Source organism: Tenebrio molitor, chromosome 5, assembly GCF_963966145.1.
Source record: "Tenebrio molitor chromosome 5, icTenMoli1.1, whole genome shotgun sequence".
NCBI lineage: Eukaryota > Metazoa > Arthropoda > Insecta > Coleoptera > Tenebrionidae > Tenebrio > Tenebrio molitor.
Window position 1 is genome coordinate 7860265 of NC_091050.1, and position 17635 is coordinate 7877899.

The 17635-nt window shown below is 34.0% G+C and overlaps 3 protein-coding genes across 4 annotated transcripts; all 3 read right to left on the reverse strand.

Annotated features, from left to right (window-relative positions):
* Positions 1–62: 62 nt before the first annotated feature.
* LOC138132186 (mitochondrial glutamate carrier 1-like) lies at positions 63–3885 on the reverse strand. 2 transcript variants are annotated; one of them, XM_069049592.1, is made up of 8 exons: positions 3652–3885; positions 2309–2361; positions 2013–2147; positions 1802–1951; positions 1620–1753; positions 1385–1570; positions 1179–1335; positions 63–1124 (listed from the first exon to the last, which is right to left on the reverse strand). In XM_069049592.1, exons 2-8 carry the CDS (start codon positions 2332–2334, stop codon positions 983–985), a joined length of 930 nt encoding a protein of 309 aa, XP_068905693.1. In that variant the 5' UTR covers positions 2335–2361; positions 3652–3885; the 3' UTR covers positions 63–982. The 2 variants fall into 2 exon arrangements, with proteins under 2 accessions (XP_068905693.1, XP_068905694.1); XM_069049593.1 differs by lacking the exon at positions 2309–2361.
* Positions 3886–6937: 3052 nt separating this feature from the next.
* LOC138132183 (sodium-coupled monocarboxylate transporter 1-like) lies at positions 6938–11841 on the reverse strand. The gene is made up of 14 exons (XM_069049588.1): positions 11372–11841; positions 11109–11268; positions 10254–10319; positions 10149–10200; positions 10022–10089; positions 9644–9798; positions 8423–8563; positions 8265–8373; positions 8102–8211; positions 7873–8056; positions 7730–7816; positions 7478–7677; positions 7205–7430; positions 6938–7150 (listed from the first exon to the last, which is right to left on the reverse strand). Exons 1-14 carry the CDS (start codon positions 11629–11631, stop codon positions 7097–7099), a joined length of 1872 nt encoding a protein of 623 aa, XP_068905689.1. The 5' UTR covers positions 11632–11841; the 3' UTR covers positions 6938–7096.
* Positions 11842–13111: 1270 nt separating this feature from the next.
* On the reverse strand, positions 13112–17376 carry LOC138131633 (sodium-coupled monocarboxylate transporter 1-like). Its single transcript, XM_069048756.1, has 14 exons — positions 16865–17376; positions 15445–15604; positions 15329–15394; positions 15225–15276; positions 15105–15172; positions 14896–15050; positions 14702–14842; positions 14541–14649; positions 14377–14486; positions 14141–14324; positions 13996–14082; positions 13743–13939; positions 13473–13686; positions 13112–13372 (listed from the first exon to the last, which is right to left on the reverse strand). The coding sequence occupies exons 1-14, from the start codon at positions 17044–17046 to the stop codon at positions 13346–13348; spliced, it is 1752 nt and encodes a 583-aa protein (XP_068904857.1). The 5' UTR covers positions 17047–17376; the 3' UTR covers positions 13112–13345.
* Between the last annotated feature and the right edge of the window lie 259 nt (positions 17377–17635).

A 17635-nucleotide genomic window follows, 5' to 3' on the forward strand; every position in this document is an offset into this window, starting at 1 on the left:
GGATGTCTGATTATTGGGGATTATTGTTCTTGGAATGTAACGTTTATTGAATTCAAACGACAGATTCTACAGCCTTTATATTTTTTGATCGTACAGTTTCTCAAATTTACACAGATGAAACTTATCTGATTGTGTTCACATTTAAAAAGTTGCGAAAAATACATGAAATATGACACAATCAGTTAATTTACAACAATGAACAATTACATAACTTTGGAAAGAAGTTGTACTTCATTATCATTACATAAAATAAATATAAAAATAAGAGTTTGAAAGCAAAAATTATAGTAACTATCGTTTTGGCGATGGCTCAGCTTTTTCAGTGTCTTTTTTAAGCCAAACGTAGGTAACTATCAACCTAATTATCTAATATGTATAAAGCTAAAACTGTATATTGTCATTCACTAGTTAATACCTCAAAAATTATATAAACCGATAAAATAAATTAATAATGTAAGAGAAAACGCGTTCCAAGGCTTTATTAAATCGTATTTACAAGTCTTCTTGATCCAAAATGTTGTTTTGTAGATTAAGAAGCTCTCTGTACAATTTAATACCTCCGGGAACATTTATCTTTCACCGTGTGTAAATCAAATTTTTAATAAAAATAAAATTATTGCTGTTGGTAATAAATAAAGCATGCAAAAAAGTACAACGTAATGGAAATGGCATTGCAATCTTAATACTGAATTTAAAAACGAATTACTGTTACAGAACCGACAACAATCCTAGAAATTATAAAGTTGAATTGAGGCTTAATTTCGAATAAAAACATTCCTCTTCCTCTACATCCTAATTGACTATGTTTCGGTTGGCTTTAGGCAAGGTTTAGGACAGTGTTCGTGTCTCCTTATTTAAATAACAACGGGTTCTACAACGAACCAAAAATCAAATAAACAATGCGATTAAAAGATTAAAATACATGATTCAATAATAAACGACGATTATTACTTAAAAATTGCTACAGTAACTCCTGGATCGATTAATGTTTGATGCCTAACATTGCCTCAGCCACGCCTAAGAAGTACACCATTTGAGCAATACCGAAGAGGGGTGCTATCACAATCATCCTGCACGCTCCGCCCTTGAAGAACGCGAGCGGGCCCTCGTATTTCATAGTTTTGCTGAAACAGACAGACTTGTAGCGACAACTCGGCAAGACTCGTCGAGATTAGTACATTATTGCGTCGGTTATGCCGCTGTAGACCCGCTCTCCTTCGGCTTTGGTCAGGGCTTGCAGACGCGTCTTGACCACGTCGAAGGGATTCACAGCCAGAGCGGCGAAGGATCCCGCCGCGCATCCCGACAGGAACGAACACCAGAAGACGGCTTCATCTGAAGCAGACAGTGATTATTGGCTCGACTCTGGCGTTCGTTCACGTACCAGAACCGACGCACTTTCTGGGGCCCAGAGCGTTGAGGGTTGCGAACAACGGAAAGTAGACTATCGAGAACGAAACGTCTCGCAGCATTGTGGCGCCGATGCCTTTGTACAAGCCTAATATTCCGTGTTTCTTAAATAATTCTAAAGCTATTTTGGTGGCCGTCACTTTTGGGGCCACTTTTCCGGCTGAAATGTCGCAATGATTTCGCTGTTCAAGAGAAAATCGGCAAGTTACCGCTCTTGGCTTGGGCCGCCACGCGTCCGGCGTCTTGCATCTGGATCTTCAGTAGTTCCATGGGGGTGGTGATGATGATCTGACAGAACCCTGCCAGCCCACCCGCCGCCATTTGTCTCGTGATCGAAAGAGATCTGTGGAGGGTCGGTCAAAAAAGATCGGTCGATGTTTTGACAGTTTACCCGTTCTTGGCCTGCAAGTGGTGCCGAAAGAAGTCGTTGGCGGCCAACTTGATGGCTTTCTCCGGGGTTATTAGCAAAATGTTAACCGCCGATCCCCTGTACATGCCGAAGTACCCTTCCGCCTTGTAGGTTTTCTTGAAACAATCGAACCTAATCGAACAGGTAAACATGAATAATGAATGCATCGGCTTAATCGGGCCGAACCACTAACATTGATTTGTACATCCGCTCCCCTTTAGGCCCGACTTGTTGATTCTGGAGTCTGGTTTTAACGAGATCGAGCGGAAAGACGCACGAGACCCCGATGATGCCGGCGATACCTCCATTGATAATTTTCGGTAAAAGTCTGCAACAATATTGACTCGATTAATTCGCAACCACTTAGAGTTTTAAAGATTGCTAATGATGTTGTTTGTACGAATGATATATCGTTGGCCATGCAAATAATTACCATGAACATGCAAAATTAGGAAGCTCCCTTTATTAGTTGAATGGAAAAAAACTTACGAAAATTCGCGTTGTTTTTCGCCCATTGAATAGTTTCCACTATAAAGCTGACCCTAAAAACAACCACAACACTTAAGTCACACGACACAAGATTAGTCATGGAGTAATTACAATACTCAGTTGCTATGACGATCAAACATTTAGTTATTAAAATGATAAAGTGCATGAATCGCCTTTGGTCACGTTTACAGCTTCGATCAGAGAACACGAGACCCAACTGATTAGACACTGGACAAGTCGTACGTTGTTGCTAGAGTCGGAAACTTTTGCAATATGGGTTTGGCTTGGCGTACGTTTGACCTTCCTGAAGTGCCACATTTTTTACCGAAGGAGATAGTGCTTATTTGATAAGTGCCACGCTGTAATTTAGTGAATCAAATTTTAGCAATTAAATACAAAATTAGAACCAGAACTCGGCCAAGTAAACAATAAACCAACTTGTTATAGCGCTGCTTGTAAACTTTTACTCTAAATACGTAGCAGAAGTAAATTTAAAATTTGTGCAGCTAGTTTCAAGAAATATGTTTCTTTAAAGAATAAAATGCATCTACAGTGGAGAGCAATATATTTTGGTCGTCAATGTCATTTTAAAATTTGATGGTATTGTCACAAATAATATTTTCCCTGCTTGAATACGTCCAGTGTCATCAAAATGTCAATAACACATTGAGTTGCCAAAAGTTTTTTTGAACATTGTGCAAATCATTGCCTCATCAGTATCATATCTTAATAAAGTAAAGAATCATTATCGTTTCATTTTACAACATATCTATACAATTCGATAAAGAGAACATAATGACAATTAATTACATACTTGCTCTGTTTAAATTCTACTCCTTTTTTTTAATTTAATATTAGGTCTGAGTTGTGTTTATTAACAAAATAGTAAGTATAACTTATCGTATGACTGTAATAAAATATGTCCCACTTCCTACTAAAGTAGGTTAAATATACCCGTCCTCGCTGTAATAAGGTGAAATAGTTTAAATAAATGTATGTTGTCCGTAATTATTATCTAATGCCGTCGTGCCTCTCTATAATGCCGGCTACGTTATGTAGAAACTAAGTAATAAAAATGTATTTTAGGAATTTACAACGTTACGTAATATCACTGAGTTTAATTTAATAGTGAGCATGTTCATTTTTATAAAAATTGCTTATTTTTATTTTTGCATGCCATCTACGATCGGTCACAAGGTCGATTAAATTAATTTTTTGCATGGTTAACAATTTAATGAGATATTAAATAGATGTGTTTCAATAGTTGTGGTGTATCAAAAACTCAGTTAGGAAATATAAAGAAATATATCGATTCGTTATCGCTAAGGTGATGAGAAACTAACCTTATTGATTATTTCGCAGGCGGTGTTTTCAGTCAATCACACTGTGTGATTACGTTATTAATTATTAAATGATAATGGGATAATTTTAGAAATACTGTAGCAATATTAGACGTCTACAGTAAGTTGTACAAAGGTTGATTTTAATTATGACACTAATCACAACAACCAGGTTTTCACATGAACTAACATTATTTTTGGATAGTATCAACGTAGGTTGTCAGAACTGAAACAGCTGTTTTTGACAATATTGATAAGTTGTTGGTAACACAGGATACACGGGATTTAGATGACGTAATGTTTGGGTACCCATGTATAGGGGGCGCTGTGTAAACATTTATATTGTTGCATACAGAGTACTTTTCTAAACAAGGAATAACCCGAAAATGCGACAGTGAATAAATTAGCAATTCACATATGTATTAGATTTTAGATTTTATTGTAATATTAAGCAAATAACTGTAAATTTCCACGTTTAAGCTGCTATCAAATTCAGGCAATGTGAAAAAATCCTTGCCTAAGCTGACATACACTTTAATGTTTATATCTGAATAAAACAGTAATAAATGACTCTTATCTACGACCGTGCGATTTATCCTTTCAGCAGGTAATGAGTTATGTACTTTAACGCGCGCCGTGCGATCAAAATGTTTTTTGGCGTGCGTTACTCATTCCTTTGCGTTCATAAAATATGTGATTTTTGGATCGATCCAGAAGCGTTAAAAAAGTGATTCAAGAAAACGTGTAAAAAAGCTGTAATTTTAATATTACCATTAATAAATAAATTGTGATACAGATTTTGTCAAATTTATTTAAACTTACGGGCGCCAAAAATTTTTTGTATGCAACTCGTGAGTAAAGCAACTTTTTTTTCACTCTGTTTTTCTTTTCTACTCGTAAAAAGTGTGTACTTTACTCACTTGTTCCATAAATAACTATTAATCGTGCATGGCTGAGATAACATAAATAATGGAAAAAATTAAAGAAAATCAAACAAATTAAATGATAATAAAAATAACTCATTTTCTCTTCGCAAACTTTCACAAAAATTAAAAATCTAAATTTTACTGTTTCTACTGGGTGCCCCGAAATTCGCGGAACAACTCAGTATAACACACGGATCTGTTTTCCATATCTTTTATTTTTTCTTCCTAGTCTTACTAATAACTGACATTTTACCTTAAATGTCGTTTCTCCCTCCGTACTTCTTCAAATCTATGCATCTTCCTTTCAAAGTTTTAACCGTTTAAAAGCTTTGAGTAGGAAGCTGCTTGTAACGTTTTCCAAACGAATTTATTGTATCGGCGTTGACATTGGTTATTCTTTACGGAAATAAGGATTACCCTGTTTTTAACAGTAATCTTTTCCAAACGTGCTTTTATGGTGATCAAAGGTGATGAACTCCCTTAGGATCTGTCGTCTATAGTTTTAACGGAGGAAATCCATGTCTTTCATCTTGTTATAACAGATTACACTGATTACAGAAACGTTGAACGAGGGGATATTTCTTCACTGTTACCTCTTTGTGGTGGTTACCCTTTAAATGTTGCCTCACAACTAACAAAATTAATAGTATTCTAGCACACAAGAGTTCACTGTCACTTGTCAGCGTATGAGACATGACTGTCACGTTCATGAACGATTTGACTTTTTTGGTTTCGAGTTCTGCTTGCTAGAATTTATTTAAATTTATTTTTTTAAATTGTGGCGGAGAAAGTGTATTGTAACAGAATCCACACCATTCAATTTTGTAAAATTTACACTGAGGAACGGACGGATAGAAATGACCACAGGTACAACAAAAGTGCCGTTCACAATACATACTTCAAATATTTACAGTGACGAGCAATAGGTACCTACATTTTATTTGAGGTGTCTATTTCTTAAATCTACTTTAAACTATTCATTAATTTAATTAATTACTCTGCTTAAATTATTTTTATATTTTTTTATATGCCCATTTCACACCAAAGTACTTCTATTGTGTCAAAGATTGACATTGACGATCACTGTCCATCAAAACAGTTTTTTCAATTAAGAATTGAGAATTAGAGTTGATTTTTGCAAAAATTGGCGTTTATGTTGACTATACAACATTTTATTTTTTCTGTTAGGAAAAATAACACGGACAAGAAAAAGATGAGAACTGTTCAAGAATCGTGAATTGAAAATCTTACGAAAATACAAAATGAGAAAATATGTTTCATTTTTCGGTTATTAATACGGAAGTCATCAAATTTCCGTCTTTTGGCAGAAAAATAAATTAGTTTATATTTACATAATTCAGCATGATATTAAACTGTCAAGAAATATGATTTTAATTTGTTTTGGAAATAAATGAAAGAAATTTAAAAATAACCGTAAATTTTAGAAATAGAAATGAGAGATTAATAGTCGATTCCATTACAGAAGCAATTAATGAAAACTCTTTCACCGATGAGCAATAATGTTTGTGTGACTATTTGTACTTTTTGTTCGAAATTCCTCAATTATGAAACAAAATTGCTTTAATTTTCATGTTTTAATAGCTTTTTTGTGACAGGACGACATTAAGCTAAATGGCTTCTTTACGGAAATAGTTGACTGGCAATTAAAACGTGAATCATTTCCACTATATTTTAACATTCGTAAAGTAATTTAGGGCATGCAGATCTGCGACAAAACTTAAATTTAAGTCTTGGCGCAATGGCAAAGCCATTTTAGCTCTAATTTAGTTCTAATTAAAACAAATAAGGTTATTCCAAAGTACCAAATTACGGACGTAACTACCAACGGTTATGTAAATAACGAAATTTTATATTCAGTAGTATTTTTGTGTTTAACATAATTTATTCATTGGGTAGAATCCATCTACGTTTCTTCGTTTAATTAGTTTAATAAGAAACGGAGCCAATAAGGATGGGTCTACATCGACAGGATTTACAGGGTGCGTCACGTAACTTGTCACTAAACTAACGATGACTGACACAAAAGCTCCCAAGTGTACATACCACAAGTACGAAACATAATATAATAGAAATTTCTCACCAAAAAAGATGATTTCTGATTGAAATATAAAAATTTTAGACATATTCCGATTGGATGGAATCCAAACCATTGAGGTTAACTGTCGTAGATTGGTGTAAATTGAAGTGATAGCGACATCCTTCAGTAGTTAGGGTTTTTTCAGGAAATGACAAATTACCATTAAGAATTAATTATTGATAGTTGACCCGTGCAGCAAACCCACGTCATAAACACTAAAGACGAAAATCCGCCCACAAAAGAGCCCTAAATAAATAAATAATTAAATAAATATATATATTTAACAATTAATATAATAGTAACATAAACTGTTTCTGAGTTTTTTACCACTTGCAAATGAATTTAAATCACGCAAGTCTACAATAAAACCTTACAATTTAATTATATTAAAAATACTTAAATATAAAATAATAAATGGGATTAATTATTCAGGTTGCGAGATCTCTTTCAGTGGAACATTGTTTGATTCTTGGCTTTTCTGTAATTAACCTTAATTTTAAATTAGTTCTAATTTTAAAACAACAAATTGTACCTGATTGTAACTTTGGTAAGCATATATAATTCCGTCTCCGGGTTCATTAGGAAATTCTCTCGGTTTAATAAATTTTTTGAGATAAGGAGACAGTAAAGAGGGGTCTACATCTCGAGGATCTAATGCATGCGTCATGAAACTCGTCGCTACACCAACCACAACCGACACAAGCGTTCCCATTAATGTGTACCACAAATAAGAAACGTGATGGAATATAAATTTCTCCCTGAAATAAGATTGTTTTTGGGGCGAAAAATTACGGTTTGAACATACTCCGGATGTACGAATTCAGAAGAAGTATTGATGTGAATATGAACTGCCGTAGAGTGCTGAGGGATGAAGTGATAGTGACACCCTTCGGTACTTAGTGGTTTTTCAGGGAACAACAAGTTACCAGTGGCTATTGACGCTTGAGCTTTGAAGCACAGCCAAGCCATGAAAACCAAAGACGAAGTCCCTCCCACGAGGGCGCCCTACAATATTGCAATCTGAAGAGGAATAAAGGTGAAATTGAAAGTTTAGTACCTTTGCATTTACCCACGGCAGGAGTATACCCATTGTAAACATTCCGAGTGATGGTCCGCTCGCCATGGACCCAATGCTCATTGTTATCTAGAGAGAAGTGTAAAATAATCCAATGGTGAGGATTATTAGGTAGTAGTAGGTACCTGTAGTACTGCCCCCAAGTGTTCAATAACGTACACTAAACTCACACAAATTATACCAAATATAATAACTGTCAATTTCATTAATATCGAGGATTGCTTTTCGGTTAGTTGTTTGGTGAAAAAGAAGTGATAGTAATCTTCAAGTATTACGGCAGCCATGGAATTAAGACCGGTCGATAAAGAGCTGCAAGGGGTTGTTTGAAAGAGAACACAAGATTTTTTTTTGTACCTTAGCGATGCACTCAATATCCCTGCTACAAAGACTCCTGACAGTCCGGGGTAGTCTCCCAACACTTGCATAACGAGTAGTGGCAAAAGCTGATCTTTTTCCCTTGCCAGCTAAAAGAAGATTTTAACTACATTTAAACGAAAATCGTAGACTGTTAGGGTACCTTCGTAGCTAAAGGGTCGCATTTATGAAAAGTAGCATAAATTAAGAGTCCACAATAACTGCAAACTAGCACTATTGCACACAGACCTAAAGTAAAAAACCACACAGCTCTAAAACGAAATTTTTTGATAAATTGCAAGGTGCTGTAATGCAACTCACTTTTTAGCAGATTTGAGTGAAGGTAAAGCGAGATATCGCTGGATCATGCTTTGATTAACTGCTGCCGTTTGCAGAAGGTATATGCTTCCTCCAATTGTCAACGACCAAAAGGTGTATCTTGACGAAATGTTCAGATCTAAACTGATATCAAATTAACGTAAACAAATACACATCTCTTTGGTAGATAGTTCTACTTTTTTATTTTAATCCTGTGTATATACAGGCATGAAACATTTAACAATGTAATGTTTTCAGTTGTATACAGGGTGTACCCGAATTCGACCGACAAACTTTCAGGGCAGATTCTATGATCAAAAATAAGCATAAAATTCTTAATACATATGGGGTCAAAAATGCGTAGTTTGCGAGATAATCGACTAAAAACTCTACCAGCAACAAAAGGACTCGGGTGGAATTTTTTGATGAAACGTACGAAAATAAAAAGGAGCTATGTACAATTTACAAAAATTGTCAAAATTTCGCCCCCCTGTTCAATGCACAGATAATCCCGTAAAATCCAAGGAATTCAGATCGATATTTTTTTAGGTTTTTGTATAATGAATGCGTAGAAATACATACTTGATAAATTGTAAAAAATGGAATTAGTAAAAAAAGTCAGATCATAAAAGGATGATTATTATTGTTGCTAAACCACTCAGCAATTTTGACCAAATTTTCATTTGTATCTCGAAAACGAAAAACTTTTATAAGAAAATATTTTTGTCTATGACTTCTTTTCGTCATCACCAATTACCAGTTTTTTTTCCAAACTTATTTCAGAATTACGCTGTATAACGGGTGACTATTAAATTTTCACTTAGGGTTGGTTATGGATCGTTCTTTGTTTTTTTGTGTTACTTTAGACACATACATAACACAATACAATACAAAAAAACAAAGAACGACCATGACCATATGAATTCCACTGCGTTAATTGGGTTGCCTATCCCGGGAAGGAATAATTTTACGAATTGGATTGTGGGTTTGCGCAAAATGTCTGCGCTTTCAGATCACACTTGCAGTTGAAATTATTATCTTCTAGTTCTTCTGTGATTTATTTAACCAAAGAGTAAGTTATGCCTTGAAATTGTAATTTTTTTAATGTATTTTAAAAACGGAAAAATCCTTAAAATTTTAACTTTCTTTTTTAAAATGCCTTAAAAACAGGACAAAATCCATAAAATGTTGATTGCCTATATACTATTGTTTTCTGCAACTCACTTGGGTCCTTCAATGCGCCCGCTTTCTATGCTGCGATCTGTTACAGTACCAAATCCGCCAATGTCGAGGGTTCCTTTTACTGCAATCAGAACCATAGCTCCGAACATGATGATAGCTTGAATTACGTCAGTCCAAACGACTGCTTTTAAACCACCCTAAAAGTTTCTTGTTAAATGCAACGGCTCTAGCTATAACATTTAGTAAAAGTTTCAAGTTTCCCTTCGTTCAAATAAAAATTAAATCTAAATAAAGACATGTTTTTCATCATTATAGTTTGGACTAGAGCGAATACTGTATTGTCTAGCGTTTTCCATTTATCTAAGACACAACTCTGGTCTTCATATTTGCTAGATTTTTGCGAAAGAACCAGATACTCACCAATGAAGTGTAAAATATGCAAATTATGCATACTATAGGAGTGATAAGATGAACATTCACACCAGTCACTAAAAGAGACATATTTTGATAGTTTTTGTTATAAAACGATCTAAATTTTTATTTTTACCTTGGTTGAAAGCTAGAGCTGGAGTGTATATGACAACGGGTAACCAAGTTATCTTAAAAAATAAAAGATGAATTCACTTTTGTGCACAAATATTGTTGTTTTTACCGTGTTGATGGTAAATAAAATTGATCCAAAAACCCTAACCTTCTTGTCAAACCGTCTTTCGAGGTACTGTTGGATAAATATGTAAAAATTTTGTCGCATTATTAAGAAAATTTGAAATCGAGTTAGCCTTGATATCTTCTTCGATTGATATACATACTTCATTATACAGGGTCATTATAAATGGTTGTAGTCGAACCAAATCATGACCACGTTATGAAAATTTTGCCGCTCTATACAAACATAACTCTAAAATGGCGTGTACTGCCAATAGTGTTAATTATGTGAACGGTGTGAACTTATTTTGATCATTTTCATATGGAGCGGCAACCATACATTTTACATTCAGTTTTCATGCCAACTTGGACTACAATTATTTACAATGACCCTGTAGTAAGTATCTAAAACTGTGTCATTTTAAGGCTCTAATACAGTTCGTTCATGTTGGTCGTTAAAAATTAGATCCGCTGAAACATCCTATATGTTGAAACTACACTCTTTGCAATCTATTTTTTTGGCGTTAATTAAAATTTTTTGTTAAGCATTTCGGTGTAACTTAAACCACAGCTGCGTAAGTACATGTTTATCTACGTGAAACCTCAACAAACAACTTCTTAACCCTACTTTCTCGCATTTGTGTTTTCTGGTTGTCATTTATGCAGTACATATTGCTACAATTTAATAATTTCTCGTTGAAAGCTCACATAATTTTAATAATAAAATCTTAGTAAAAATTAACATCTCCCTTTTTTTTGTTTTTAATTTTATTCGACAACTATTATCAATGCATTACATTCACTGACATTTCCAAGGCTAATTCGATTATAAATTTTCTTGATATTAAATATGTATACGAACCTCGTAAGTGGAAGTTATATTTAAATTATAAAAGACAGGGAGGTAGATGTAGTTCATGATGATTGTTGATATTACAAGTCCCACCAACAGATAAACGTACTGTGTACCGTATAAATATGTTTCAGTTGGAATACCCAGAATTGAAATGCCACTCACGTAACTAGAATGTAAAAAAATATGAAACAACTTAGAGTTTAAATACACTTTACAATAGAATCAGAAATTTATAAATTCCAACTGCAATGCCGCATGTGTTTTCTTACCTTGCTACTAGTGACATGGTAATAGGAAAAATTTTCATCTTCCTGTTACCCATCAAATATTCTTGTGCATTAGCAACCCCTCGATAAATCCCAAAATAGACCCCGATCGCTACGCATATCAATAACATAACAACAAACATAACATAATCAGGCCATTTAAAACGCTGTAGCGCCGCCCCAACATCAGCTACCCCTGGAACTACCACCACTTTTTCTCCCATATCCATCGAAAGCATACCGTCCAAAGCAGTTTCCGCCATACTTGACACTTATTAATTAAAATTAAAAAAAAAAAATACTTCCGAAGAACTACAAGTTGCTGTAACTCAGACGCCAAATATATTCACAATCACGGCTTGGTACACAAATTAAATGAAAATATGTTATTAAATTGTTTTTTATGTGGTTGTATGGCCGCTTCATATTCTGTCGGGTTGACAGATACACGACCAATAAACCAGCGCTATTTACCAGTCGAATGCATTTATAACAAGAGCTCAGTTAGCAAATTAGGGCCCCACTTACGTGAAATTAAATTGATTTAATGGTGGACAACATGACTTCACAAAGCGGTAGCAATATTTTTGTTGGTATATATTTTTTAGCTGTTTAAACAACAGTTGCAACGTGCTTATCAATAAAAATGATAAGGAATAAAGTTTCGTAGCATAGAATAATGAATTTTTTCAACAAAATATTTTCGTTCAGTTTAGTTAAACTGAAAGTTAAATAAATGAGAAAAAAATATAATAATAATAATGTGGCTGTGTCTAAGTACTATTGGGGACAAAATACTTTGGTCGTCATTTTTCTGTCACTTCAAAATAAATTAATGTAAACCAAACATTAACGTCAAGTCAATAGTGATGACAATTTCAAATTATTGACTTTTCTCTTGTCAAAAATATGGCACCATTCACCATTCAAAAATTTAGAATCATTTCCCTTGAATCTGGGGGATTGTCCATGGGCCAAATTGCCTTGTGGAAACCTTTTCAATTTTTCCTCCTTGGAATATCTCCTTCAGTTGTCCATTTTTCGGTATTTAACATTTTGCAATGATGAGTTTGACAGTGACAGTGGTTGACAGTAGTAAAAAATAAGGTTAACCGTCCTAATGCTTGCTTTACAACTTTATGTCAGTCAACTGACTTTGACGACCAAAGTAATTTGTCCCCAATAGTACTATGAAGGTATCGTTCGATCAGTGAAGTTAAGCAATGGTGAACGTGGTCAGTGTTTGGATGGGTAGCCGCAGGGGAAACCACACAAGTTGTTCCTTCAATACTTCATAGTTTCATTACTTGAAATCAGTGTTGTCTGTAATCCGTGATCTGATATTTTTTTCAATTTAATTGTGCAAACATGGTTAAAATCGATGTGGATCTGCAGGGATAACTTTGGATAGTTGGAAGTGAAATAGTGCTGTTGTCAAAGAAACATATGTTACAATTTCTTTTGTTCGATACTTCCCTAGAAGTCTGTATCCATAGTTATCACTGTTATCAGTGGATGAAGGTCTCTTTCGTTCACTTCACTTTCGCTCATCGTTTTTCGATCACTGTCTTTCACTCACTGGTTTTAATTCACGCATAATTGATAATTAGGACGTTGTCGTGATAAAGGAATAATTCCTTCTTGGTGGTTATTCACCATTAATTCTTAAAAATGCAATTTCATAATTTGTTTATTATTTTTTATTAGTCATGGGGTATTATTATTTATTAAGCGATATCAAACTTCAAATGAAATTTTATTTTCCTCCTATAATTAAAATTGATCAACATCATTTTAGTGTAATTTGAGAAAGTAGAAAGAAATGGTTGGTCAAATTATGTCAGAAGTAAAACGAAACATTTGACCAATTAAAATTTATGTGTGGTTAACTATTTATTACAACCTACGTATTTCTTAAAGTAATACATTATTGGACCCTTGCAGTACATCTTGGTTCCCACTTTATTTTTGTCTAGATTATTCCTCGTTAACCATTTCCATTTCCTAAAAATTAAAAAAAATACATCTATCGAATGTTGTCGGTCTTTACGTTGTAACGACGTATTTGTTGTGTAATGTTGGTGAAACCCCGAAACTTTTTTACCTCAATAGCTGGAAAATTGTAGATAACACTTTCGTTACTCCTAATTGGAGATTTTACTAGTGTCCCCAAAAATGGAGCCAATAAATTTGTGTTTACTTCGTTTGGATTTAATGGTTTTGTTATGAAGCTAACTAAAAGACTAACAATGATAACAATTACAGTCCCCATTAAAGTATACCATAAATAAGATACATGATACATTTCAAAATTCTTTCTAAAAATTACCATCATTAATCAATCAGTCAATCAATATTAATAACTTGAACACACTCAGGTTGTGTGATGCCAGAAGTGTTTAAATTAATCATTATGCCTTCTTGCTGTACAAAAGTAAAATTGGATTGACATTCTTCTGTTGTTAATGGTTTTTGTGAATACACCAAAGTTCCAGAAGCAATTTCTGCTTGAGCTCGGAAACATAACCATCCCATAAAAACTAAAGATGATATTCCACCGGTAAGAGCACCCTAAATGGTTTTATTTCAATAAAATAACAGATAAGAATTACCAAATCACAAAATACCTTTTCATTGACCCAGGGGAGAAGAATTCCTACTGTGAAAAGTCCCAGTGTTGTTCCGTTAGTTACAGCTCCCACACTCATATAAACCTAAGTTGAAACAAAATTGTTCAATTATCAAACTTCTAAAAGTATGTTATCATAATACTTGTAAAATAGCACCTAATTTCTCTATAATATACACCAAACCAACGCATAATGTGCCAAATATTACTACGGATAATTTCATGATTATGGATGACATTCTTTCTGAAAGGGATCTTCTGATGTAGACCTTCTGAAAGTCTTCGAGGATCACAGCCGCCATTGAATTAAGCCCAGTCGATAGTGAACTGAGTTGGATATTTCTTATACAGCTAAATAATAAAGTTGTGATAAGATTACCTTAGAGATGCACTCAATATCCCTGCCACAAAGATTCCAGGAAAACCAGGGAACTCATTCAAAATTTTCATTACAAATAAAGGAACCAACTGATTTTTTTTCTCCGCAAGCTAAAAAATCAAATTTGTCTAATTAGTGAATATAAGTTTAATATGCAGATGTACTTGAGTCAATAGTGGATCACATTTGTAAAATGCTGCGTACATCAAAATACCACAGTAACAACCCAGTGTCACGAAAACGCCATATCCTAACACAAAAAACCAGACCGTCCTAAAAGAAACTTGTTTCAGGTCTGTTATTTACAATTTTTGCCCAAATATACTTTTTAGCGGATCTAAGTGACGACAGTGACAGATATCTCTGAAGCATGGTTTGATCGATGCCTGTTGTCATAAGAAAGTAGACGCTGGCACCAATTGATAGTGACCAGAGAGTGTACTTGGATCTTGGATCGAAATCTAAACTATTATTTTTCTGTTGTGGAACATTTGTATTTATAGCTTTTAACACTCTTACCTTGGAGTTTCAATTCGACCACTTTCATAATTTCGTTCTAATATGGTACTAAATCCGCCAACATCGACCGTGCCTTTTATTAAGACTAAAATCAAAGCTAGAAGCATCATTGTAGCTTGTATAACATCGGTCCAGACTACAGCTTTGAGTCCACCCTTGAAAAAAGAGTAAAGCTTTGGTGGAAATTAGTAATGACAACAAATGCTCACTAATGTAGTGTATAGTACGCAAATCAGGCAAACCATGGGGGTTATAAGATGCACATTGAGACCAGTGGCTGCAAACAGTTCGCTTAATTTGTTGCGTGGGAGATTTTTTTGGAATTTTACCTTGGCTGAGAGTTAAACCTGACACGTACATAACCATTGCTATCCAAGTCATCTAAAAATGTTCAAATAAATTCAGATAAGTTGTGATAATTCATTTATATTACGTTGTAGATTCCAAACAAAATGGATCCGAATATTCGAACTTTCTTGTCAAACCTCATCTCGAGATACTGTTAGAAAATAAAACTTACAATTTATTTTTCTTATTTAGGATACGCACCTCGTAAGCTGATGTTAGCTTTAAGTTATAAAATACAGGGAGAAAAATGCGATTCATGATTACTGCAGTTATAGTAAGTCCAATGATGGAGTATAAATAGGATATCCCATAAAGATATGTATCGGTAGGAATACCCAAAATGGAAATTCCGCTAACATAACTGTAGGAATAATACCAAACATTATTATCTAAAGAAAATCGTTAAACAAGTTAGCTTATGAGTAACAGTTAAGGTAATTGTTCACTTTAACGACTTCTGAAATTTTCGCGTTTTTTCTGGCTAGACAGCCTCAGGGCGTCCTCCTAGATCGTGTCCCACCATTCAAACCTTGTGCAAATGTCTTTTTTTTTCTCTCTTGTTGTGTTTCAAGGTCGCGTCAAGGTCGCGTCAAGGTCGCGCCAAGTCTTAGTATAACTAAAGGGTAAGGAAAATTTTCATTTGCACAAGGTTTGACTGGTGGGAAACGATGTAGGAGGACGTCCTGAGGCTGTCTAGCCAGAAAAAATGCGAAAATTTCAGAAGTAGTTAAAGTGAACAATTACCAAAGTTAAATTGAATCTTGACAGAAATTTTTTTTTCTTTATAGCAAATATTTCTGACAGAGAACAATTGTTGAGCGGACTTCTGACTCATGCTGTATACATACTCCCTCAGTACCGTGAAAATGAAATATTAGCATATTAAATTCAAGAACGAAACATTTATTGAAAAAATAATAGAAATGAAAGCAAAATTACCACTTATTGTCAATATTTACAACACATTTTGTGCAATTTGTTAAAGTAATGCCTGACAACAACAATTGATTTGAAGAGGTAGATGTTGTTAGATTTTGTTCATGGTGGTGAATGTTATTCGTTCCCCAATTGTCACGGCATAACATATGCTATATTATTAATTGAATTTGCAACATAGACTTCTGTAATGAGATTGCATTTCTATTCACCGTGTCGTTTTAATTTTTTCATCTATATACATGTCATGCAAACGTTAAAAAATTACATTTTTTGCATATCGTAATGAAAGTGGTACTTTTTTACACGCAAAATTGTAGTGAAAGAGCATTTTTTTACACGAAAAATCGTAGTGAAAGTAGTACTTTTTCGCATTATTTTATTCCATCTCCTTGGAGATGATTGTCAAAGCATACCTATTTTTTTTTGTAATATTTCATAAATCCTTTAGACCAAATTTCTCAACTTACATCGATATGCAAAAAAATAGTGTGTACAACTTACAACACGTTATGAAAGTCTCTTTTTTTCACCTATTTGCTTAATTAACTCGGACTACGCTCTCATTAATCAATCTGCAAATTCGTGAAAAAAAGTATGACTTTCATAACTAGTTGTACAAATAATTATTTCAAGTACGTTTTTCTTAACTGTCTAAGCAATCTAATGTGTTTACAAACGTTACCTTGCCACTAGCGACATTGTAATAGGAAACACATCCATTTTTCTGTTACCCATCAAGTATTCTTCCACATTAGTAAATCCTCGAAAACAACCAAAGTATAGTCCAATAGCTAAACTTAGTGCAAGTGTAGTTATTAATACAACGTAGTCTGGCCATCGAAATAATTGTGTTACAGGTGTCATGTCTCAGTGACTTTTTTCTGTTCAATTTAAGGCCACTTATTGAAGGATCAAAACTTAAATAAACAATACTTACAAGTAGGATATAGATACTATTATGCATCCAGGCACTAATTTTATGTAACCACTTGTGACGTAAGTGGGACAATAATGTAGTTGCCTACAAGTTGCTGACAAAACTTTATCTACGAACAGATACGAGTACTGTACTGAATTTTATTTTAAATACATACATACCTAATACCTAATTTCAATACGATACACAGTTTGTAGCGAAAATATTACACTTGGTACACTCAAATAATTCAGCATAAATTAAATAATATTTATAATTTCTTAGCCAAGCAATGCAAAAAGTTATTTTTGTGCAGAGCATGTTTCTTTTATTAAAAACTTGTAAAATTGTATTCTTGCGTACAGTTATGGAGAAACAAAAATTCAATTGTGAGGCTCAGCTTTACGTTATTATTACACATAACCACCAACTAACATTCACATATTACTTTTGGGGACACGGAAAACTGGGCAGATGTGTCATTCAGTTGTCAAAATTTCTAAACCATACCTTAGCTACTCATAACCAAGTTGACAG